The sequence below is a fragment of the Pan paniscus genome, chromosome 19, assembly GCF_029289425.2.
Source record: "Pan paniscus chromosome 19, NHGRI_mPanPan1-v2.0_pri, whole genome shotgun sequence".
In the NCBI taxonomy this organism is placed as follows: Eukaryota; Metazoa; Chordata; class Mammalia; order Primates; family Hominidae; genus Pan; species Pan paniscus.
In genome coordinates, this window is record NC_073268.2 from 83,541,196 (window position 1) to 83,566,387 (window position 25,192).

The 25,192-nt window shown below is 43.9% G+C and overlaps 1 protein-coding gene across 2 annotated transcripts in view; it reads left to right on the forward strand.

Annotated features, from left to right (window-relative positions):
• Positions 1 to 25,192, forward strand: part of PITPNC1 (phosphatidylinositol transfer protein cytoplasmic 1) — a 315,351-nt gene that overhangs the window by 135,358 nt on the left and 154,801 nt on the right. For both annotated transcript variants that reach the window (XM_063599339.1, XM_063599338.1), the window contains exon 2: positions 15,608 to 15,756. In XM_063599339.1, the coding sequence (XP_063455409.1) occupies positions 15,608 to 15,756 (149 nt within the window). The remainder of the gene's footprint in view (positions 1 to 15,607; positions 15,757 to 25,192) is intronic.

The following is a 25,192-nucleotide window of genomic DNA, read 5'->3' on the forward strand; positions in this document are numbered from 1 at the left end:
AGCTGCCTGCGATCGTTGTTCAATGGATGATATGGCCAAGTACATAAAACAGTGACTTGGACAACCACACTTGTCCTTTAGCTTACTCTTGAAGTCACTTACTGCTTTCTTATTGCTTATGGCTTTCTTGTTGCTTTCTTATTGCTTATGGCTTTCTTGTTGCTGTACATAACTTAAAACTATCGAAGAAAATATGAGATGTTGCAGCTGCTATGGAGGAAAGTCTGACAGTTCCTCAAATGGTCAAACATGTTGTTACCATGTGACCCAGTAATTCCACATCCAAGGGAAATGAAAACATATGTCCTCAAAAGACTCACACACAAATACTCATAGCAGCATTATTCATAATAGCCACAAGGTGGAAACCACCCAAATGTCCATCAACTGATGAAGGGATAAACAAAATGTGGTATATCCATACAATGGAATATTATTCAGTAATAAAAAGGAAGTACTGATGCATGCTAAACATGAATGAATCTTAAAAACATGTTAAATGAAAGGAGTCAGTGACAAAAGGCCATGTATTGTATGATTCCATTGATCTGAATGTTCAGAATGGCCACATCCATAGAAACAGAAGGTAACTTAGTGGTTGCTGGGACTGGGAGGAGAAGAGAATCAGGGATGACTATTAGTGGGTATGGAGTTTCTTTTGGAGATGATGAAAATGTGGAATTGGATAGCAGTGAGGATTTCACAACCTTGCGAATATACTAAAAGCCACCGAATTGCATATTTTTTTTAAAAAAGTATGGGAAACATCTATATGCTCAACTACAGAGCTTAAAGTCATCTTTAAGATTACTTTTTCCAGAGTAGCTGTCACCTAAAATAGAATAAAAAATGACTTGATCTGCAAGGAAAACATGAAAAATGCAAATGGTCAAGAATGGCTTTTTCACCCCTAATTGTTGAATATAAATTATATACATGCAATTCGTAAGTAAACTCTGTAGGACTCGGCTGCCTTCTATGTTGTGATTCTGTAATTTGCTACATTCCTGGATGGGCCATCAAAATAATACTGAAAACAGCTTCTATAACAAATAGAAGTGCTGTTTCAGGTCATGCCTACCACCACTCCTGGGTTCCCTAAGGTAATAATTCATAGCTACCTGTTTGTGGTGCCCTTACAAAGAGTGATTTAACTGTTTGTAAAGGTGTCTGGACCTTTTTGACATTAAAGAGATTTACTGAATTAAACTTAGGTTTGCAAACAGAATGTTTCCAGGGGATGCCTTCCAGCCCCCTAAGAATTAACCATCTTAGTTTATCAGTGTTTCATCAGGACCCTACTGATTGACTCTTCTGGTTTAAATAAATAATGGGGTTGAAATCTCTACCAGGGCTGTTTCAGTACTTATTTGGAAGAAGGATGTGAAATACCCAAGCTCCACCTAAAATAGGCTTTGCAAGACTAAGTGATCCAAGAGAGAACCTACAGTTGACTTTAAAACATCCTGTAATCATGTCACACCTGTTAGGATGGTGGTTATCAAAAAAACAAACAAACAAACAAACAAAGGAAAATGATGGGCCAGCCATGGTGGCTCACACCTGTAATCCCAATACTTTGGGAGGCTGAGGCAGGAGGATCAGTTGAGACTAGCCTGGGCAACATTGCAAGACCCAACTCTACAATTTTTTAAATTACCCAGGCATAGTGCCGTGTGCCTGTAGTCCCGGCTACTCCAGATGCTGAAGTGGGAGGATCACTTGAGCCCAGGAGTTTGAGGCTGCAGTGAGCTATTTCACACCACTGCACTGTAGCCTGGGTGACAGAGCAAGACCCTTTCCCTAAAAGTATTTTTAAATGTAAAACAAGTGTTGGTGGAGATGTGGAGAAATCAGAGCCCTCCTGCATTGCTGGTAGGGATGTAAAACTGTGGAAAACAGTTTGGTGGTTACCCAAAAAGTTCAACATAGAATTACCAAATGATTGAGCAATTCCACTTCTAGGTCTGTACTCAAAGTAATTAAAAGCAGAGACTCAGATTCTTGTATACTCATGTTCACAGCAGCATTCTGTTTTTTTTTTTTTTTTTGAGATGATGTCTTGCTCTGTTCCCCAGGCTGGAGTGCAGTGGCACGATCTCAGCTCGCTGCAACTTCCGCCTCCTGGGTTCAAGCAATTCTCCTCCTTCAGCCTCCCAAGTAGCTGGGACTACAGGCGTGCACCACCACACCTGGCTAATTTTTGTATTTTTAGTAGAGATGGGCTTTCACCATGTTGGCCAGGCTGTTCTCGAACTCCTGACCTCAAGTAATCCTCTTGCCTTGGCCTCCCAAAGTGCTGGGATTACAGACGTGAGACACCATGCCCAGGCAGAAGATAGATTTTTTTTTAAATGTAGCAATTTCTGGAAATATACCAAACTTACTGTTTTCCCTGTCTTCACTGACGACCTCAGGAGAGCAGGAGTTGACACCCATTTGCTTTCCTCAATCTGCTATCTGCTTCTTTTTACCAAGGAGGAAACACTCTTAGGCCAACTATGGCCTAAGAATGAATGGTGCCTCCCTGCAACCAGCCATACACCCTCTCTGGCTACAAGTGCCATCCATGCCTCTGGAACCTGGAGCTTCTCCTAAGTAGGGTGAGCAAAGATGCTGGAACTTTCCAAGTCTCAATCTACATATACAATCCACATATATAACCCTCTCCCAGCCTTGCTATGTAGTTACCAGAACCCCAAAACCACTTGCCAAGCCAGTCAGCATTTAGGTAAGCAAAGGAGTCCAGTGACCCTCAAATATCACGGAGATCTTGTTTGTCTAGGCATGAAGTGCCTTGAATAACTCTTTCAAGACATTAAGAACTCCTGCTGTTCAATTGTACCTGAAGCAGCAAGTGCTTCTCTTTGCATTTCCTTTACCCTCTGTTCTCAGAAGGTCTCAAAGACGCTGAAACTAATTGCTGTCATTCCTGAAAGATTTCTGCTTTTAAGTGGTACTGTGGCTTCCCTTGATGCTACCAGCCGTTTTCATTAAGGATTTCATGAAGGGTTGATCGGTGCATTAGGCTTCACAAACAACGGTTCTTTTCATCCTGGAAAGGCCTTGCTACCTTGGTAGTGGATGGACCTCTCTGCCGCGAACACCTCTGTTTATGGGGCTAAGGTTACAGAGATGACAAAGAGGTCACAAGCGGATGGCGCAGGATATGTGTCCTGGGAAAGCTCTATCTTGATTTTCCCCCTTTTCGGTCTTGTGATTGACTGTGGGTTTATGTTCTGTAGTAAACACAAGAGCCTTGATTGCTTACTAAAGGTCAGACTTGTCAGCAAACCTCTCCATTAACTTGAGTTGCGATCGGTTTCACATTTCCTGGCAAATCGTTTGAGAGCTCTGATGAATGCATCAGTTTCCTTCAGTCTTCTGTCTTCAAGGCAGAAACGCTCAAGAAATCCCCCCTCTTTGCCAGACACCAAGTGTATCTTGTTTGCAGCTCTGCCTCTAGCATCTAAAGGGCTTGGCATACACGTGAAATGCATGTTGAGTGATGAACGGGAGCGCACAGGACTCTTAAGAACCGAGACCGTCCCCACAGCCAACGTATGAAGAAATCCCATGTTCTGCTTCTAGAGCCAACTGCCCTTGTGGTTTCGAGTTGAGTTCTGGCAGTTCCTGTCTTTGCTCTATTAATCGTTCTTCATGGGCCCCCACTAATGGCTAATTTGCTCAGCTTGTCATTTATAAATACAAGGACATGACACCCACTGCCTTAGCCAGTGCTTATAAAGTAACCTGTAAGTGCTGCATGTTATCATCTCGGCTTTTCAATTTATGAGTCAAGTGAATTCTCGGGGCTAGAACATCACCCCTAAAAGCGAGTCAGTGTTGGAAGAAGCAGCAAAAATATACATGCACTCTTACTTGCATAGACTATGAAGACTATTGTTACTCTCCTGTACTCAGTCAAGTAGATTATTCTCCTCCATGGTCAAGTACCCTTGAGGCGATTTGCACGGTTTTGCAGCAACAGCAGGGATAGAGGTTGTGCTGGTACCAGCAGGAAGCATAGCCTGAGCCCTTCCCTTGGATTTCAGTTGCTCTATTTCTATTCAGTTCAGTCCAGAACTTAGGACAGGTTAAGCATCAGCGTCCAATACAGTTTATATTAGTTTGTCACAAAAGGGGGATTTTTTGAATTAAATGTTGATAACCCAGCTTCTTAAATCTTTTTATCAGTTTTTTCATTCCCATACCCTGGCATAATGACACAGGTATTACGTAAACAAGACACCTCCGAGGGCTGCTTATAAAAACTCAAGAGAAAAGATAAATATGTGATGATGCACTGATATCCTGAAATATGAGCTGCAGGTTTGTATTTTCTTTGTGGGATCGGATATTGGTTTTCATGGTTTATTGACCGGGCTGAGAGACATCTGACAAAACACCCAAGAACTTTACACCTTTTTTTTTTTTGTTATTATTTTTTAACCTTCCTGTCTACATGGAGAAATCTACACACTGAATCACAGGGCCTGGAAGACTGAGGGCTTAGCCAGTCATGTTCTTAGCTTGGGCAGAACCCAAATCAGATCCAGCTGTTGGAGGTAAAAATACACGCTGCTTTCCCAAAGGAAAAAGGAATTGGAATTGGTCTCACTGTAGAGTTACTCTCGGGCAGAACTTCGGGATAAGGAGCAACTGGAGACGGTCGACCATGAATGTGGTGTTCATGTGACATTCAATTTCATTGAGGAATGTGTTCTCATTGAGACCGGATCAGAACTCATTTGGGTTCAGTTAATGACTCTTTCCTTTCTGCCGGGTCTTTGTCTGCAACATTGGGCACGCAGTCAGTACCTCGTTGTGTGGGAGCATCACCGACAGGAATCTTCCAGAATGGTCATATATTAAAGACCTCTCGGGCTGGGCATGGTGATTCATGCCTGTAATCCCAGTACTTTGGAAGGCCGAGGCAGGTGCATCACCTGAGGTCAGGAGTTCAAGACCAGCCTGGCCAACATGGTGAAACCCTGTCTCTACTAAAAATACAAAAATTAGCCAGGCGTGGTGGCACACGCTTGTAATTCCAGCTACTCAGGAGGTTGAAGCAGAGGAATTGCTTGAACCGAGGAGGTGGAGATTGCAGTGAGCCGAGATCACATCACTGCATTCCAGCTTGGGCGAGAGAGTGAAACTCCATCCCCCACCACCAAAAAAAAAAGACATCTAGGCTTAGGGCACGGCAAACAAAGAACTCCCCTGGCATGGCAGGAATCAGGGAATCTCATGTAACATTCATTGTTTCTCCGGGGAGTCTTTTCATATTTCTCCCGTCTTCTAGGCTCAATACCTTTCAGGAAGCTTCTAAACCAAAGGTTCATCAAATAGAAATAATTTAAAAAATTATTTCATAATACACTTTAATAATTTTTGCATAATCATAAAGTAATTGTTAGATGGTTTCCTTGAGGCATGAGCCATACTCACTGAAAAATGACAAGTTCTGAGCCTTTTTAATTGTGATCAAATATACATATCATAAAATTTACCATTTTCATTTTTTTTTTTTTTGGAAAATGAGGTCTCACTTGCTTGCCCAGGCTGGAGCACAGTGGTATGATCATAGCTCACTGCATTGCACCCTGGACCTCCTGGGCCCAAGCGATCATCCCGCCTCAGCCTCCCGAGTAGCTGGGACTACAGGCGTGTGCCACCATGCCCAGCTGAGTTTTTATTTTTTTGTTTTTTGTAGAGACACCATCTCCCTATGTTGTCCAGGATGGTCACCAACTCTTGGGCTCAAGCTGTCCTCCCACCTCAGCCTCCCAAAGCACTGGGATTACAGGCATAGACTACCATGCCTGGCCCACTGTAACCAATTTTAAGTGTATATTTCAGTGACATTCAGTACATTCACATTGTTGCAAAACCATCATCACCATCTACCTCCAGAAGCTTTTTTATCATCCTAAACTGAAACGCTGTACCCTAAACACTCCATTACCCAGTCTTTCCAGTCCCTGGCAGCTACCATTCGACTTTCTGTCTCTATGAACTTGACAGTTCTAGCTGCCTCGTCTAAGTGGAAATTCTCAAGCTTTTTATAATACTTATGGGAAGTAGTCAATCTGACTACCGTCTAATGAAATTTTTACATAAGGAAAAGATAGTTTTGAGCAGATGGTCAGATTTCCTTCGGTTTTGGCATTGTACAAGTATATGGCAGATGCCTCATTCTCTTATACTTTCTGGAACCCGCAGCATAACAGGGATATGAATGAAACAGATCTGCAAGTCACAGTCAGACATGTGGCCAACTAGAAGGAGCAGTGGTGAGGGCAGTTGGTGTACAGGTTTATTATACAATTTATGAAGCATTTTAATTTTTAAGTTTTTTTTTTCTGTCACTTGACTCTCACCATGTCTTGCGAGGTATTCTATTAGTTCCATTTTAATGATAATAAACTGTGGCTCAGATAAGTAAATCGTCTAAGGTTACAAAGCTAGTCAAAGGTAGAATCAGGACGCTGGCTTCACGTTTTCATTTTTAAAACCCCAGTGCTTTCCATCACAGCCCACTGTGAACAATTATCACGTCTCTGGAGGCCCAGGTAATAGCCAGTCCTCAGGAAGGGAGGGCCTCTCCAAATGCAACCCTAATTACTAGTGCTCCACCTCACCAGCTCAGAAATACGTGGAAACTCTCTCTCTCTCTCTCTTTTTTTTTTTTTTTAATTGAGACGGAGTCTCTGTCACCAGGCTGCAGCACAGTGGTGCAATCTCTGCTCACTGCAACCTCCGCCTCCCGGGTTCAAGTGATTCTCCTGCCTCAGCCTCCTGAGTAGCTGGGATTACAGGTGCCCACCACCACGCCCGGCTAATTTTTGTATTTTTAGTAGAGATGGGGTTTCACCATTTGGCCAGGCTAGTCTTGAACTCCTGACCTCGTGATCCACCCTCCTCGGCCTCCCAAAGTGCTGGGATTGCAGGCGTGAGCCACTGCGCCCAGCCTAAATTTTCTAATAGCCACATTTTAAAAAGTGTGTAGAAAGAAACACATAGGCTGGCTCATGGTAGCTTACACCTATAATCCCAAAACTTTGTGAGACTGTGGCGGGAGGATGGCTTGAGGCTAGGAATTTGAGGCCAGCCTGGGCAACATAGCGAGATACCATCTCTACAGAAAAAATACAAAACTTAGCTGGACGTGGTGGTGCCTGCCTGTAGTCCCAGTTACTCAAGAGGCTGAGGAGGAAGGATCGCTTGAGCACTGGGGGTCAAGGCTGCAATGCACTACGGTCATACCTCTGCACTCCAGCCTGGATGACAGAGCGAGACCCTGTCTCTAAAAAAATAAGAAAGAAAAGGAAAAAAAAAGGCAAGTGAAGTTAATTTTAAAAATATATTTTAGTTAACCCAGTATATAAAAATATCATTTCAATCAACATAAAAATTATTAATGAACTATTTTGCTTTTTTTGTAGTAAGTCTTCCAAATCTAGTGTGCATTTTAGACTTAAACAGCACTCCCAAGTCAGACGCTAAATTTTCATTGGCAGTACTTGATCTTTATTTAGATTTCATAAAATTCCCAGTTGAAAAAGTAGATTCACATACCCAAAGTGTTTCAAACATATATGAAGGTTTTCTAATAACTGAATCAAGCACCAGTCTTAAATTTAAATGAATTAAAATGAAAGAAAATTTAAAATTCAATCCCTCTATTCCATGGGCCACACTTCAAAGGCTCAGTAGCCACACATAGCAAATAGCTTTGGTCCTGGGCATAACAGATCTAGATGAACAGCTGAGGGTGGCCCAGACTGGACCCAGCCGTGGAATAGAACACGGGTCGGCAAACTTATTTCTATGAAGGGCCAGATAATAAATATTTTCAGCCTTGGGGGTTACACAGTCTCTCAAAGTATTCAACTCTGCCATTGTAAATGAAAGCAGCCATAGAATGAATGAGCATCGCTGTGTTCCAATAAAACTTTATTTACAAAGCAGGCATGAGCCTGCATGCTTTGCCAACCATCAGACTAGAACATTTGTACTAGGGCCTTAGCTGTGCTGTGGGATTACCAGAAAAAGAGACAGCTCTCACCTCTAGCTTTCTGAGATGAGGTTGTCAAAACCTGGACTCACTGGATCTCCTTTCCTGTGTGTAATTAGAATTTTGACACCACTTGGCATGAAGCAACGGTGGGCCAGAGTCCTTCGTCATTTATCCTTCAGGTGCTCTCTGCAGTGGATGGTTTGTGCCTCTGAAGCAATTGCTTCCCTGTGCTTTGAGGTCCAGCAGAGGTAACAGCGGAGAAAGCTGGAAGAAAGGCTTCAACAAAAGCATTAATGGTGATGTGAAGAATGCAGGAAACTCCCAAGAAAGCCAAATGATATCACTCTCTGCTTTTCCAACATAGCCAGTGTGAGGCAGGAATCACACACCTTTCACAGCTGGGTAAATATGTGATTTCACGTTAAATCAGAGGGACAGGTGTTTCTCTGTGCTTGTTAGGTGATATGGCGTCCGCCCATTTTGATGGTAAAGGCCAAAGTAAATATAAATTCTGTTTCCTGACCTGGGGCCTTGAGGTCCCCAGGCGGGGATTACCACCACCCAATTTGGGAATCTACGTTGCAAAGCCATGGTTCCCGCTGTTCACATTGTGATGTTTGGAAATGGTATTGGGACTAATGGAGGGAAAGAAAGAGGACAGGAAGGGAGGGCATAGAGATTGGTTGGTAGGAAGATGACCCCCACTAGGTGCTTTAGGGTAGGGGGTTATGGAGGCTGGCTTTGCAGAAACTCTGAGACGCAGCAGTTGGGGAAGGGTGAAGTGAAAATCAGTGATAGCTTAGAGCTCTGCTGACCCTAGAACTTTGGATCCAGTATTTCTTCAGGCCTGGATGATGTTGAAGGTATTGTTGGCACTCATTTGATAATCCCTTACTGTACTCAGAAGTTTTGGCTTGGGGTTGCCTTTTTTATTCAAGGTTCAAGATTAAATGACCTGGCTGGGTGTGGTGGCTCATGCCTATAATGCCAGCACTTTGGGAGGCTGAGGCGGGAGGATCACCTGAGGTCAGGAGTTCGAGATCAGCCTGGCCAACCTGGTGAACCCCGTTTCTTCTAAAAAAATAACAAAACTTAGCCAGGCATGGTGGTGTGTGCCTGTAATCCCAGCTACTTGGGAGGCTGAGGCAGGAGAATTCCTTGAACCTGGGGGGGCAGAGGTTGCAGTGAGCCAAGATTGCACCATTGCACTCCACCTGGGCGACAGAGAGCGAGACTCCATCTCAAAAAAAAAAAAAAAAACAGTTAAATGACTCGCTGGTGCCCCATGTAAGAGTTTGCAAAAGTTCAAACTAGTGAAACTGCTGAGCTTCTTCAGCACATTATGCAACTCTGCCTTGCCTCCAGTTTTGCAGCTCTATCAAGTGTGCAGTGCGGTGTGTGGGGAAAGATCTGCATCCCATGATGTTTTTGACTATGGAGGTAATTATTTGGAGTAGCTGTTCTGATGATAACTCACGGAGGTTCAGTCTGCAGCATGGAACTGTCTCTAGTCATGATTGCCTGTAATGATGATTACCCAAACTCTGGAATTATAACAATAGATTTTACAAAGTTAGAGCATAATTGATCCACCATTCCTTACATGTGCACAGATTAAACAACTTTGATCTTTCAATCAGATTTTTGTTACTCATCTTCTGCAATAGCAAAGGTCAGAGGCAGTAGCTTTCTGCCACCTCCCTCCCCTCTTTTTAAATCATCACGAGGCCTAGATTTTTAAAGCATTTAACTTGGTAAAGAAATAAGGGCTGAAGTTGTGTGGACTAGAATGAGTACAGGCCTGTGGGGGGTCAGAATCCCAATTCTGACATCTAGAAACTCCGTAACATACAGTCTTTAACCTGTCTGCAACTCATCTTCCTCATCTGTCAATACCCACTTGTCTGAATCATTGAGAGATTAGAATGAATATAGGCGGCCGGGTGTAGTGGCTCATGCCTGTAATCCCAGCACTTTGGGAGGCCGAGGCGGATGGATCATGAGGTCAGGAGTTCGAGACCAGCCTGGCCAACATGGCGAAACCCTGTCTCTACTAAAAATACAAAAATTAGCGGGGTGTGGTGGCGGGCACCTGTAACCTCAGCTACTCAGGAGGCTGAGGAGAGAATTTCTTAAACCCAGGAGGTGGAGGTTGCAGTGAGCTGATATCTCCCCACTGCACTCCAGCCTGGGAGACAGCGAGACTCCATCTCAAAAACAAAAAAAAAGGAATATAGGCTGGATGCAGTGGCTCACGCCAGTAATCCAAGCACTTTAGGAGGCCAAAGTGGGAGAATTGCTTAAGGCCAGGAGTTGGAGACTTACATAATGAGACCATGTCTCTACAAAAGTAAAGAAATAAAAATTAACTGGGTGTGGTGGCACACTTCTGTAGTCCCAGCTACTCAAGGGGCTGAGGCAGGAGGATTGCTTGAGCCCAGGAAGTCGAGGCTGAGGTGAGCCATGATCATGCCACTGAACTCTAGCCTGGGTGACAGAGTAAGACCCTGCTGCTTTTAATTTTTTAAATTATCTATTTTATTTACTTTGTTTTTGTTTTTTGAGATAAGGCTCCTTCTGTCGCCCAGGCTGGAGTGCAGTGGCGTGACGTCGGCTCACTGCAACCTCCACTTCCTGGGTTCAAGTGATTCTCCTGTCTCTGCCTCCCGATTAGCTGGGATTACAGGCGTGCGCCACCACATCCGGCTAATTTTTGTATTTTTAGTAGAGACGGGGTTTTGCCATGTTGGCCAGGCTGGTCTTGAACTCCTGACCTCAGGTGATCCGCCTGCCTCGGCCTCCCAAAGTGCTGGAATTAGAGGCATGAGCCGCTGCGCCCAGTCAGACCCTGTCTCTTTTAAAAGAAAGGCAAAAGAAATGTAAAGCACTTAATCAGTGCCTTGCACTAATGGGCAATCAATAAAGTGATGCTGTATCATCATCATCAATTCTACGATCAATTCTCAGGCTTTGGAGGCTTTAGAATCTTTCTATGTCTTTGGATGTTGTGGCCTTTATTCAACATACAAGTTTGTTTGGAGCTGGTGGTCAGGGATATGGTATTTTCACTAAGTTAGGGATGGAGCTTTGTAATAAATCAGTATAAAGGAGGAAAAAAGAAACAAGCGTCCTAAAGACAGAACATTTACTGCTGAGCAAGTGCTGATGGCTGCCTTCACCACGTTCTGCTGCAGCGGTTCTCAGCATTTATGTGCATTTCTGAAAGATTCCCACTCTTTTCTCCCCAGAGTCTGAATGGAGAAGGTCTGGAACAACCTGAGATTCAGCATTTTTAGGAGTGTCTCTGGAGATTTTGAAACACGTGGTTCAAGGACTGTCTGTCTCTTCTCCCTCCCCCAAACGAGAAACTGCTGCTTGTGTCTGAGAGTCAATACGAGATTTAAAAACAGCAACAAAACCACTGCTCCTGGAATGGCCCAGTTCCCATGGCCACGACCAGCAAAGTGGGCCTGATTTCCTTAGGAGGGGAAGAAGTGACGGCTGCAGAGCCCTTGACCATCTCGGTGTCTGGGCTCGAGTGTCCCGCCACCCCCAGCGTCTGCAGGTCACCCCCACACTGACGCCGTCTCAGTGAGCTAATGCCAGTGTCTGCCCCGCGCCGGCTCATTCAGCAGCCACTGGAATGATCAATGAGGCCGGCTGCCCAGCCCTCCACCGGCTGTTGGTGAATCAGCTGCCTCGGCCATTCCCATCTCCACTGAGCAGGAAGCACTCGAGCTGAGCCCAGCCAGGGCTGACTGGCGTCTGGCTAATGGCTTTTCTGTGTCATGCACTGACCTTGATCCCATATGTTTTTCATACGTGAGTGGGTTGGAGTGCCTGAAGATGGTCCAGTGGTGGAAATAGCTCTTCTGCCAAGCCCCTTACTGAGGTCCTGGGCGTACTTTGGTTTAGGGGTGTCTGCTTCTGAAGCAGGAGCGGTGCTTTTGTTTAAATTGAGGTGAAATTCACATAACATAAAATCAACCAGGTTAAAGGGAACAATCAGTGGCATCTAGTGCATTCTCAACGTTGTGCAAAACCACCTCTATCCAAAAACACTTTCATCGCTCCAGAAGGAACCCCTGCACCTGTTGCATGAGTTGACTAGGGCTGCTGTAACAAAGTGCCACAAACTGGGTGGCTTCAACAACACAAATTTGGGGCCAGGAGCAAGTGGCTCATGCCTGTAATCCCAGCACTTTGGGAGGCTGAGGTGGGTGGATCATTTGAGGTCAGGAGTTCAAGACCAGCCTGGCCAACATGGTGAAACCCCGTCTCTACTAAAAATATAAAAATTAGTCGGGTCATAGTGGCATGTGCCTGTAATCCCAGCTGCTTAGGAGGCTGAGGCAGGAGAATCACTTGAGCCTGGTAGGCGGAGGTTGCGGTGAGCCAAGATCACACCACTGCACTCCAGTCTGGGCGACAGAATGATACCCTGTCTCAAAACAAACAAACAAACAGAAATTTACTGTCTCACAATTCTGGAGGCTAGAAGTTTGAAATCAAAGTGTCAGCAGGCTTGGTTCCTTCTGGAGGCTGTGGGGTGAGGGAAGGATCTGGTTCGGACCTCAACCCTTGGCTTTTTTTTTTTTTTTTTTTTGAGATGGGGTCTCGCTCTGTCACCCAGACTGGAGAGCAGTGGTGTGATCTCTGCTCCGCCTCCTGGGTTCACGCCATTCTCCTGCCTCAGACTTCAAGTAGCTGGACCACAGGCGCCCGCCACCACACCTGGCTAATTTTTTTGTATTTTCAGTAGAGGTGGGGATTCACCGTGTTCGCCAGGATGGTCTCCATCTCCTGACCTCGTGATCTGCCCACCTCAGCCTCCCAAAGTGCTGGGATTGCAGGCGTGAGCCACTGTGCCCGACCAACCCTTGGCTTTATAGATGGCCGTTTTTCTCTCCACATCATCTTCCTCTATGCCTGCCTGTGTCCCTGTCTAAGTTTCCCTTTATTATAAGGACACCAGGCATTTTGGATAAGGGCCTACCCTAATGACCTCATTGTAGCATGATTACTTCTGTAAAGACCCTATCTCCAAATAAGGTCACGTTCTGGGTTACTAGGGGTCAGGACTTCACAGTATGTATTTGTGGGGACACAATTCAACCTTTAACAACTTTAGGCAGTATCAGTACTTTGTTCCATTCTATGGCTGAATAATATCCCATTGCATGTAAACATTTATTTTTTGAGCCCCAAGTACAAAGCAACTGTCAGTGAAATCTCCACCCCCTGGGTAGTGTGTGCCCATCTGTATAAGGTGGCATATTGATCTCACAGGTAGAGCTCACAAATCTGCAATGTGTAAACTTTTTCTTATTGTCTTCCTCCTTGAAAGAGTGTTAGCCTTTACGAGGAAAAGTCAAAGCAGTACTGGACTAAGGGAAGAGAAGTCAAGCTTTTGATCCTTTTTTTTTTTTTTTTTTTTTTTGAGACGGAGTCTCGCTGTCGCCCAGGCTGGAGTGCAGTGGCGCGATCTCGGCTCACTGCAGGCTCCGCCCCCCGGGGTTCACGCCATTCTCCTGCCTCAGCCTCCCGAGTAGCTGGGACTACAGGCGCCCGCTACCTTGCCCGGCTAATTTTTTGTATTTTTAGTAGAGACGGGGTTTCACTGTGTTAGCCAGGATGGTCTCGATCTCCTGACCTCGTGATCCGCCCGCCTCGGCCTCCCAAAGTGCTGGGATTACAGGCGTGAGCCACTGCGCCCAGCCAAGCTTCTGATCCTAAAATTAATTTTAAAAATTGATTTCAGGCTGGGCACCGTGGCTCATGCCTGTAATCCCAGCACTTTGAGAGGCTGAAATGGGCAAATTGCTTGACCAGCCTGGGCAACATGGTGAGACCCTGTCTCTACAAAAAATACAAAAATTAGCTGGCCGTGGTGGTCCGCACCTGTAGTTCCAGCTGCTCAAGAGGCTGAAGTGGGAGGATTGCTTGAGCCTGGGAGGCGGAGGTTGCAATGATCTGAGATCACACCACTGTAGTCCAGCCCGTGTGACAGAGGGAGACCCTGTCTCAAACAAACAAAAAAAGAGGATTTCATCTTTAAATTTTATTTTTCCTTTTCCTGGTCTTATCCCCAGTGCTCCCCACTTCCTGCAAGCACAGGTGCACACACACAGATACGTGCACACATACGCTCACATTAAAAGTGTTTTCATGTGACCGTTCTGGAGAGGGGCATGGCACAGATAGGAGACACAGTCCTTTGAGAAGACCCAGACGGCAGCTTGCTTCCATTGTCATGGTTACTGGGCTCGGTCCCCAGGGCTGGCTGCAGACCAGAGCCTTTGAGAGCTTCTTCACACTCCCGTCCCTGCTCCTGCCTCAGAATGAAAGAGAAACCTTCGGGCACATGTGTCTTCTCAGCTGTGAAACTAACTGCACTGTTGACTTGTGCATTTCATCTGCCCCCTTAATTTAAAATCTATTTCTGTCTCTTATGCAGACAGACAGGGGACCCGCATCCCTGCAGATTCTTGGGGAATAACCCCGAGTCCTCATTAGTTTGTTGCAGACTCAGGCCCCACTCCCCCATCCCAGAGGCGTCGGTGGTAATGACCCAGGGTCTGTCTCTAGGAAGGACGGCAGCAGGGTCGCATCGTCCTGCGTCCTGACTCTGAGCAGAGTTGTACCTCATGCAAAAGTTGTTTAATTTCCTCCTTCCTCTCTCCCCCTCCCCTCTCTCTTTTCCATCAAATTCGTTTTGCCACTTCGAAAGTCCACTGGGGGAAGAAATGCCTGCTGGTCCTAGGGTTTTCAGAGAGGCAGGAAGGCAGATGGAACAGCTCATACATGAAAAAAGGACAGAAAATGTTCATATAGTATGTTGTTCCACATGATTATTTTAGGGTAAGACAGGTGACTTTTGGGTCCTAGGACTGGAAGGCTCCACACTCTTCATGGAATTGGATGAAAAGGAGTTAAAAGTACTGTAGGTGGTCCTCGGAGAGGAGCGGCCTTCGGGGTTTCAGATTATGAGCCTTGGCTCCACTCATGGGGGGGCCGGGGCCTCTGGAGCTTTGAAAAGCTTTCAGGTGATTCTAATATCCAGCCACCTTTGAGAACCATTGTTCTAGGGGACAGAGGCCTCCAGGAGAGTTGAACATTTTGAGAGAGGGAGGATAGAAGAAATAGATGATATCTAATGCTCCCTGTTCAGCAATTTTGCTAATTAGGCAGAAAGCAGGGGCAGAAATCACACACCCTCGGCTGTCTTGGGCCAAACCAAGCAGGACTTTAGCTCCATTTAACCCTGTAGAATGCAAAGGGAGACTCCAGTGTCCCCCTTCCCAAGGTTTGGTCGGCTGCCAAAGCTTACAGACTGCCAGCCACCCGGCCGAGCATTTGCCAAGGTGATGTAAAATATTCACGGGAACACGCCGTCTCGATGTTCTACTCACAACTGGTTCTCTCCCTAGCTCCCGAGGAAAAGTAACATGAGGCCCATGTGGCTGCTTTCTCTTCTCAGCAGAAGGTGCTGATGTTATTAGTGGCTTGCCAAGCTATGGTTGGAGGGGGATGTCAGGGGCACGCTGTGGGGCTGACCTTTCTGTCTCTGACTCTGTTTTGTAGTACAAAATTGGACAGCTGTACATGATCAGCAAACACAGCCATGAACAGAGTGACCGGGGAGAAGGGGTGGAGGTCGTCCAGAATGAGCCCTTTGAGGACCCTCACCATGGCAACGGGCAGTTCACCGAGAAGCGGGTGTATCTCAACAGGTGAGTCATGGCAGCCTGCGTTCTGCACAGAAGCCCCCTCCCACCTGACCCCATGGTGTGACAGTGGAGGCAGTGGGTGTCTGGGATGAAAAGGTCACTTGGAAAGTAACTACGTCCACCGTCTACGACCACCATTCTCATTGTTTTTGAAAACAGAATCTGCCCGAGCGAGGTGGCTCATGCCTGTAATCCCAATGTTTTTAGGAGGCCAAGGTGGGAGGATGGCTTGAGGCCAGGAGTTTGAGGCTACAGTGAGCTATACTCACAGTACTGCACTCCAGCCTGGGGTGACAGAGCAAGACCCTGACTGTAAAAAATATTACTACATAAAATAAAATAAACGAAATGAATCTCCCCCTCCCCACCTTGCATTCCGCAAAATCGTCCTCAACTGCGTTTCCATTAAGAGGAGCTTTCGGCTCATCTTTCCCATGGCTTTGATGACATGTTACAGTGAAATGTGATCTTAAGAATTCAAGAGCCTGGAAGGTGGAGGCTGCAGTGAGCCATGATCATGCCACTGCTCTCCAGCCTGGCCAACAGAGTGAGGCCCTTCTTGAAAAAAAGAGAATTAAAGGACTTTGTCTCATCCCTTGGTTCAGTGTTAGCTGTAGGAAAGAGACGGTGCTGCCTATATGCTGTGGACAAGTAAGTGCTGGAGGTGGCAATGCACCTTTTGGTCTCAGTAAGATTTTCAATTACTAATGGTGACCACTTGGCTGTCCGAAAAGGGAATGACAAAACAAACAGTCACCTGTGACCAAAGTGGTTAAGATGGCTTCCACTTCTCAAGTGGACCCATCCTTCCCAAGGTGGAGGTTGTCACTCTCCTTTTGGAAGGGAAACACATCAAGGATGACAAAACAGCACTAGTCAAGCGTGCCGTTTCTGCTTTGCAAAATATATTCTTTAATCTCTTGCTTTTTTCTTTTTCTTTTCTTTTCTTTCTTTTTTTGTTTTTTTAAAGACAGAGTCTCACTCTATTGCCCAGACGGGAGTGCAATGGCATGATCTCTGCTCACTGCAACCTCCGCCTCCTGGGTTCAAGTGATACTCCTGCTTCAGCCTCCCGAGTAGCTGGGATTACAGGTACCTACCACCACTCCTGGCTAATTTTTGTATTTTTAGTAGAGATGCGATTCCACCACGTTGGCCAGGCTGATCTTGAACTCCTGACTTCAAGTGATCTGCCTGCCTCAGCCTCTCAAAGTGCTGGGATTATGAGCATGAGCCACCACACCCGGCCTTTCTTGCTATTTTCTTACTATGAATGGCGTAATGGATTATTAGGGCTTGTCTGATCTTCTCCCCATCCTATACTGCTACTCAGCCCATTTCTTCCTTTCAGTTCCTTTCTGAAACCTTCGGAATATTTGTGGTTAGATGCCACATGAAATATATCTTATAGGCAAAGTGTGGTGGCTCACGCCTATAATCCCAGCACTTTGGGAGGCTGAAGGTGGTAGATCACTTTAGGTCAGGAGTTCAAAACCAGCCTGGGTAACATGGCGAAACCCCATCTCTACTAAAAATGCAAAAATTAGCTGGGCATGGTGGTGCGCACCTACAGCCCCAGCTACTTGGAAGGCTGAGGTGGGAGGATCGCTTGAGCCTGGGAGGTTGAGGGCTGCATTGAGCCAAGATCATGCCACTGTACTCCAGCTTGGGTGACACAGTGAGACCTTGTCTCAAAAAAAAAAAAAAAAGAAAAGAAAAAAGAAAAAAAAAAGAAATATATTTTATTGAAATTAACTGTCCGTTCCAGCAAACAAGTCTTACGTCAGCCATTTCATGAATACTTTTACCCCTACCTGTGGCCTCTCCGATTGGCCCATATGTGATTATCCAGAAAGTATTTCCAACACCCTAGCTGGGCAGTGCCCCAGTTTATTCACTGACACCAGTGACTGTCCATTCTCAGGGCCTTGGACATGGTCAGACATCTCTGAGAGGAACCATATTTAGATTACCATTCTCGCCTTGGCCCCACTCCCCAGCAGCTTGAATTGGACTATTCCTTCTTGATGGGAGACTGTGCTTCCTGTCACTAGGGTGGATGGAATTCTCCCAGACCCATGTCCTGACAGTGAAGGGCATGAGCTGATTAAACTGATGTTTTAATTTGCCCAGAGATACAGTACCAGGGAATTCCTGAGTCATGATGAAATGCAAATGAGATTGATCCCATTCATCTATTAGTAGCTGTGAATTCCCAGGCTTTGGAACCAGTTCAGTGTCCAGCCAGCTGTTGATTTGCAGGGGCAGCTGAGCTCTGGGTCTGTCCTGAGCATGGCTTTTTTACAGAGACAGGTTTCTCAACATGCTGCTTTGGCATTCTTAGCGTGGAGGGTGTAAATCAAATACTGAGCAAGTTTCTCCTCGGGGATCACCTCTGCAGGGCAAAGAGAAGTGAGGAAGATGCCAGAAAATAGAAACCTATGGAAAATTCCATTTCTTGGCATACAATTGCATTCTCTCAAGTTATTATCTGGAGAATGTTCCTTATATATGAAAATCAGGAAGAATTTAAGGAACTTTGTAAGTTTTGCTGAAACACAATAAGAGGCATCCAGCTCTCCCTGTCATGTCTGTTTTGTCATATCATATTTATATCATATTTATTTAAAAGAAGAGTAATAAACATTAGTAAGAGGGAAATTTGTTATAAATAGATGTGGACTTCCAGTAATAGTAAGGAAAAAGATTAATGGGGACCCTCCACCACTTCCCATGACAAACACAGGATGAAATATAACTGTGTAAAGAAGCTGAGCTCAAAACAAAGAAAGGGAAATCCTCCGAGGCTAGAAATAAACAGGCAAACTGAAACCAGAGTGGAAAGCAGACCCGTTAATGCTAAGGAAGGGCGTGGGGGGGGACATCAGAACAGAGTGTGGGTTCTGACATCTAGGGACTGGGCATGTCATGCCCATGGGGAACAGGAATTAGGGCCTCAGGCCCACATAAATGGAAAGTTGGAACTGAGAATAGGGTATAAAAATAATTTTTGACAATCAAGGGCTGAGAGAGTTTACTAACTCTGAGACTCATATTGAAAGAACTACTAAAGTATGTGCTGTAAGAAAGAGGAAACTGAGCCCAGGAAGGAGAGGGAGTTCTAGAAGTAATAATAATGAAGAAATTGATAAACAACTAGGTAAATCTTTGAATGGATGTAGGATGTTTTAAAAACAGTAATAATAAGACAACAATAACACAGAAGATGGGAGGGTAATAATTACAGTAAAAAGCACTTTAAGGTGCTAATATTGTTTAGGAATTAGAAAAAAATATTGATTAATTTTAGATTTTCTGTTTTTCTTTTTTTGAGACAGCCAGCTCCATCACCCAGGCTGGAGTGCAGTGGTGCAATCTCGTGCCTTAGCCTCCCGAGTAGCTGGGACTACAAGTGTGCACCACCACAATGCCCAACTAATTTTTGTATTTTTAGTAGAGACAGAGTTTCACCATGTTGGCCAGGCTGGTCTTGAACTCCTGACCTCAAATGATCCACCAGCCTCGGACTCCCAAAGTGCCGGGATTACAGGCATGAGCCACCGTGCCCAGCCTAATTTTAGATTTTCTAAGACAAGTATGCATATTCAAAATATAAACGTAATCTCTGAAGAGGTAGTAAAACAATCCATAACCTCCAAGAGAAAACTTGATCAATCCACAGAGGGCCTGGGAAAACAAAAGAGAAGCCAACAAAAAGCATGATAAATAGAAAACACAAATTTGGATGGTAAAATAAAATGAAATGTCAGATACTCACTGTTCTAGCCACCCACGCAGCTAGAGATGGCCATGTGGACCTAGTTCTGGCCAATGAGACATGAGATTTTTCCTCCTTGATAAAAAGAGGGATGTTCAAGGAGCTATCTATGCTATTCAAAGAAAATCTGTTCTGATGTCTCCCCACTTCATGATTTGTGTGTAAGAAAGTGGGGAGGATGGGGGCTGACTGCTGGAAAGAACACTAATAGTGCCTACCAAGTGAACCTTGATAACAACACTGGATAATAACCATACCAAAAAGAAACTTATAGGCCAATCTCAGTTGAGAACATAGACATGAAAATACTATATAAAACATTAGCGAATAAAATACCCCAGAGAAAAATGTATCATGACCTAATCAGATTTACCCCTGAAATTGATGAAATTAACATTTAATAAATCTGTGTACTTATTCAGAGTAAAGTCAGGAACACATTAAGGATGCTTGTTATTACCATGTCTATCCAACATTATGTAAAGGTCCTAGCCAATGCAATAAAACAAGAGAGAAATAAAGAGGAAAGGAAGAAACAAAACGATCATTTGCAGATAATATGATTGTCTGATAGAAATTTCAGACATTTCTACAGCTGTTAACATCAATATGAGAATTCAGCAAGATTGTTGGGTACAATCCATATAGAAAAATCCACAGCATTATTATACAGCAGGAAAAATAATAGCGAAAATATAATTTAAAAAATTTTTTGTTTATAATAGAAAAAGAAACAAAGTTACCCAGTAATCAGTCTATAAGATATGCAAAATCTTTTTGGAGAAAAACATAAAACATTTGTGGAAGATGTTTTAAAAGCCCTAGACGAATAGTGAAATATACCATATTCATGGATGGGAAATGTTACAAAGTTGGCATCAAATCTCAAATCAATCTATAAATTTAATAAAAATCTAACTTAAAATGCCAACATGTTGTTTTTTAAAAAATAGAACTGGTGCTGGGTGCAGTGGCTCACCTCTATAATCCTATCTCTTTGGGAGGTCGATGTGGGCGATCATGAGGTCAGGAGATTGAAACCATCCTGGCTAATACGGTGGAACCCCGTCTCTACTAAAAATACAAAAAATTAGCCAGGCATGCTGGCGGGTGCCTGTAATCCCAGCTACTCTGGAGGCTGAGGCAGGAGAATCACTTGAACCCGCTAGGTGGTGGTTGCAGTGAGCTGAGATCGCGCCAGTGCACTCCAGCCTGGGTGACTGAGCGAGACTCCATCTCAAAAAGAAAAAAAAAAATAGAACTGGAGGAGATATTTGTAAAATTCATATGAACAGTTTGGAAAGTTGAAGGAGGGGCTTGACCTACCGGATATCATTATAAAGCTAATTCAGTAATTACATAAGTAAGTAAGGCAGTGGGGTACTAGAGCAGAGTTAAACTCATGGAACAAAGTAGTCCCCGGACAGATCCAAGCCATTATTAGTGCTTTGTATTTAATAGAGCTGGCATAAGAAATTATTGAGGGGAAGACGAACTCTTCAGTATATGGTGTTGAGATGACTGGGCTTCCAATTGGAAGAATGACTAGAGCCCTCCTTCACACTACACACAGAAATAAACTCCATGGCTGGGCGTGGTGGCTCATGCCTGTAATCCCAACAATTTCAGAGGCCAAGGTGGGAGGATCGATTGAGCCTAGGAGTTCAAGACCAGACTGGGCAACCTGACGAAACCGCATCTCCACAAAAAATACAAAAATTAGCCAGGTGTGGTGGCACACACCTGTGGTCCCAGCTATTCAGGAGGCTGAAGTGGGAGGATTGTTTGAGCCCTAGAGGTGGAGGTTGCAATGAGCCAAGATCGCGCCACTGCACTCCAGCCTGGGCAACAGAGCAAGACCCTGTCTCTAAATAAATAAATAAATAGATAGATAAATAAATTCCAGATTGATTAAAAACCTAAATGTGAAAAAATCAGAAGAAAATATATGTAAATAGCTATATTATTTGGATAGTAGACTAGAACTAATTAAATAAAAAATAAATAAATGGAATCATTAATATTACAACACTAAAATGAAGAGCCTTTGCATAGCAAAAGACACACACATAAAAAGTATAAAACAAAAACAAAAAAAACCTTTGCATAGTGAAAGACACCAAAATTAAAAGAACTATCCCTGCCTGGAAGTAAATATTTCAAAATGCACATATAGACCAAGACCAAGGACTAGTATTTAATTTAAAAAAAAAAGAAAAACTCTTATAGATCCTTTTTTTTTAATTTGAAAAAAAAAGACAATAATCCAATCAAAAGATGGGCAAAGGATTGAACATGCAATTCAGAAAAGAGGAAAGGTGAATGGCTAATATAAAAATGAAAAAAATTCCCACCTTATTGGAAAACACAAAATAAAACAGCAATAGCATCCTCTTTTACACACATCAGATAGATAAAAATTTTAAAAAGCTGATAATGCCAGGTGTTCACAAAGATATGTGAAAATAACTCACTTCCAATGCTAGTAAGAGATATAAACTGATACCACCTCTTTAGAGAGCAATGGACAGCAACTGGAAAAGTTGAAAACATATATACATTCCACTTAACAATTATATTTCTAGGTAGAGCCCTAGAAAAATTCTTGCACTGTACACAAGGAGACATTTACCAGGAGATTAGTCCTAATGCTGTATGCAATAGAAAAGAAATGGAAGCAATTCAAGTATCTGTGAATGGGAATACATTATGGCACATTCACGTAATGGAAAATTCCACAGCAGTTCAACTTAATGAACTAGACATACTTTGATAAATTTCAAATGCACAGCGTAATGTGCAATATATCAGCTGCAAAAAACAAAAACAAGTCCCGGAACGATGGCTCACGCCTGTAATCCCAGCATTTTGGGAGGCCGAGGCGGGCGGATCACGAGGTCAGGAGATTGAGACCATCCTGGCTAACACGGTGAAACCCCGTCTCTGGGACTGGAGTCCCAGCTACTCGGGAGGCTCAGGCAGGAGAATGGCGTGAACCCGGGAGGTGGAGGTTGCCGTGAGCCGAGATCGCGCCACTGCACTCGAGCCTGGGTGACAGAACGAGACGCCGTCTCAAACAAACAAACAAATGTATATATACACATATAGTATGATGCCATTTATATCTACTATTAAGATATACATAATATTACTACATTTATATATATTGTTTACAGACAACCACATATGTAATAAAAGCACCAAAACATGGAGAAACCACCCTCAGGTTGTGGTTACCTTTGAGGAGGGAGAGGAATGAGTTGGCATGAGAGGAAACTTTACCTGTATCTACTACATTTTATTTTATTTTATTTTATTTTATTTTATTTTATTTTTTTATTTTTATTTTTTCGAGATGGAGTCTTGCTCTGTCACCCAGGCTGGAGTGCAGTGGCATGATCCTGGCTCATTGCAATCTCTGCCTCCCGGGCTCAAGAGATACTCGTGCCTCAGCCTCCTGAGTAGCTGGGATTACAGGCGCATGCTCCCACGCCTGGCTAATTTGTGTATGTTTTAGTAGAGACAGTGTTTCACCATGTTGGGCAGGCTGGTTTCGAACTCCTTACCTCAAATGATCCTCCCACCTTGGCCTCCCAAAGTGCTGGGATTACAGGTGTGAGCCATCGCACCTGGCCTATTCCTTTTTTTAAAAGAAGAAAGTTCATCACAAATATAGGGAAATGTTAGTTTGTTAAATCTGAATGGTAATGTTAAAATTCAGAAGTGTACACCAACAATGGTCTATTTTACTGTAATTTAAAAATAAAATTGAAAATATAAATTCTGGGTGGCAGATACACGCATGTCTGTTACCTTTCTCTCGATTTTTTTTTTTTTTTTTTTTTTTTTTTGAGACGGAGTCTTGCTCTTTCGCCCAGGCTGGAGTGCAGTGGCCCGATCTCAGCTCACTGCAAGCTCCGCCTCCTGGGTTCACGCCATTCTCCTGCCGCAGCCTCCCGAGTAGCTGGGACTACAGGCGCCCGCCACTACGCCCGGCTAATTTTTTCTATTTTTAGTAGAAACGGGGTTTCACCGTGTTAGCTAGGATGGTCTCGATCTCCTGACCTCGTGATCCGCCCGCCTCGGCCTCCCAAAGTGCTGGGATTACAGGCGTGAGCCACCGCGCCCGGCCTCTCTCGATTTTTTATATATTTTTTATGTATGTGAAATTCTCCACAATTAAACATAATATTTTAAAAGTAAATTAGGTGGAGAAATGAAACCTGGTTACTGTCAAAACTGGATGGATTAGTGACTGATTGAATAACAAAAGGTACAGATGATGGATAGTAGCAACCAAGAGAGAAAATTCTATGTGTAACTTAAAAATAATGTGATTTAGTAATGTGACTCAGAAGTCTGAATTTGTTTCTATTGGATTTTTTAAGCCAACATCTGGCTAAATATCTAGAAGACATCCTTTCCATACCCTTGAGAAACCCACAGCCAGGAAGGATAATAACTCAAAAAGACTGCGTGAGGGCTGGGCGCAATGGCTCACACCTGTAATCCGAGCATTTTGGGAGGCCGAGGCAGATGTATCACTTGAGGTCAGGAGTTCGAGACCAGCCTGGCCAACATGGTGAAACCCTGCCTGCTAAAAATACAAAAATTCGCCAGGAGCAGTGTCAGACACCTGTAATCCCAGCTACTCGGGAGGCTGAGCCGTGAAAATCACTTGAGCCTGGGAGGCAGAGTTTGCAGAGAGCCAAGACTGCACCACTGCACTCCAGCCTGGGTGACGGAGTCAGACTCCATCTCAAAAAATAATATTAAAAATAAAAATAAATAAAATAAAAGACTGAGTGAGGATCCAGAAAAACTTCAGTAGTTTGGAATTACAGGCCATTTTCTATCAAGATGAAATTAAATAGGGGCAAGTATATGGTCTTATCTTTGGATCCCAAAATACAAATTATATAAGTATGGGATGAAACACTGATAACTTTGCAATGGCCTGTTTGAAAGAAATACAGTGGGTTTAGTTGACAATTCAATATGAAGCAATTATACATATATATACACACACACACACACACACACACAAAATAATTTAGTGTGTGTGCAATAGATTATACAGCTGCAAAAATTATTCTTCGACTGCATCAATAAAAGTAAAATAAAATATCTAAAACCATGTACTTGATAATCTTGCCCAATTTTCCACTAGTCAGAACATACTTGGAATATTTTTATCTGTTCCTAAATGGCACACTTTAAAATGGATATAGACAAACTATATCTAGAAACGCAAGTGATAGAAAGAACGACTGAAGAAACCAAGGATATTTAACCCGGAAAAGCTAGACTTGGGTGTATCATGGTGCCATTAGATGGAGAAGACTCAGAACTGTGTATGCCACAAGACCTCACTTAGCAGGACCAATGGGACCAAGACCAGTGGGTAGGAATGCCAGGAGAAAGACTTCGGCTCAGGTTAAGGAAGAAATTTCCAAGCACACAAACCATCTCAGAATGCCTTATAGTGGATTTTGCTATTGCTGGAGGTGTTTCAGCAAGAGTGAGACCCTGTTCATCAGGGTGTCCTGAAGCAGATTCAAATATCTAATAGGCGGTTGAACATATTGGGTGGCTGGTTAAGTTGGACAGCCTGGAAGATCCTTTTCAACCCTAACTTTCTACACTCAAACTATCTATCAG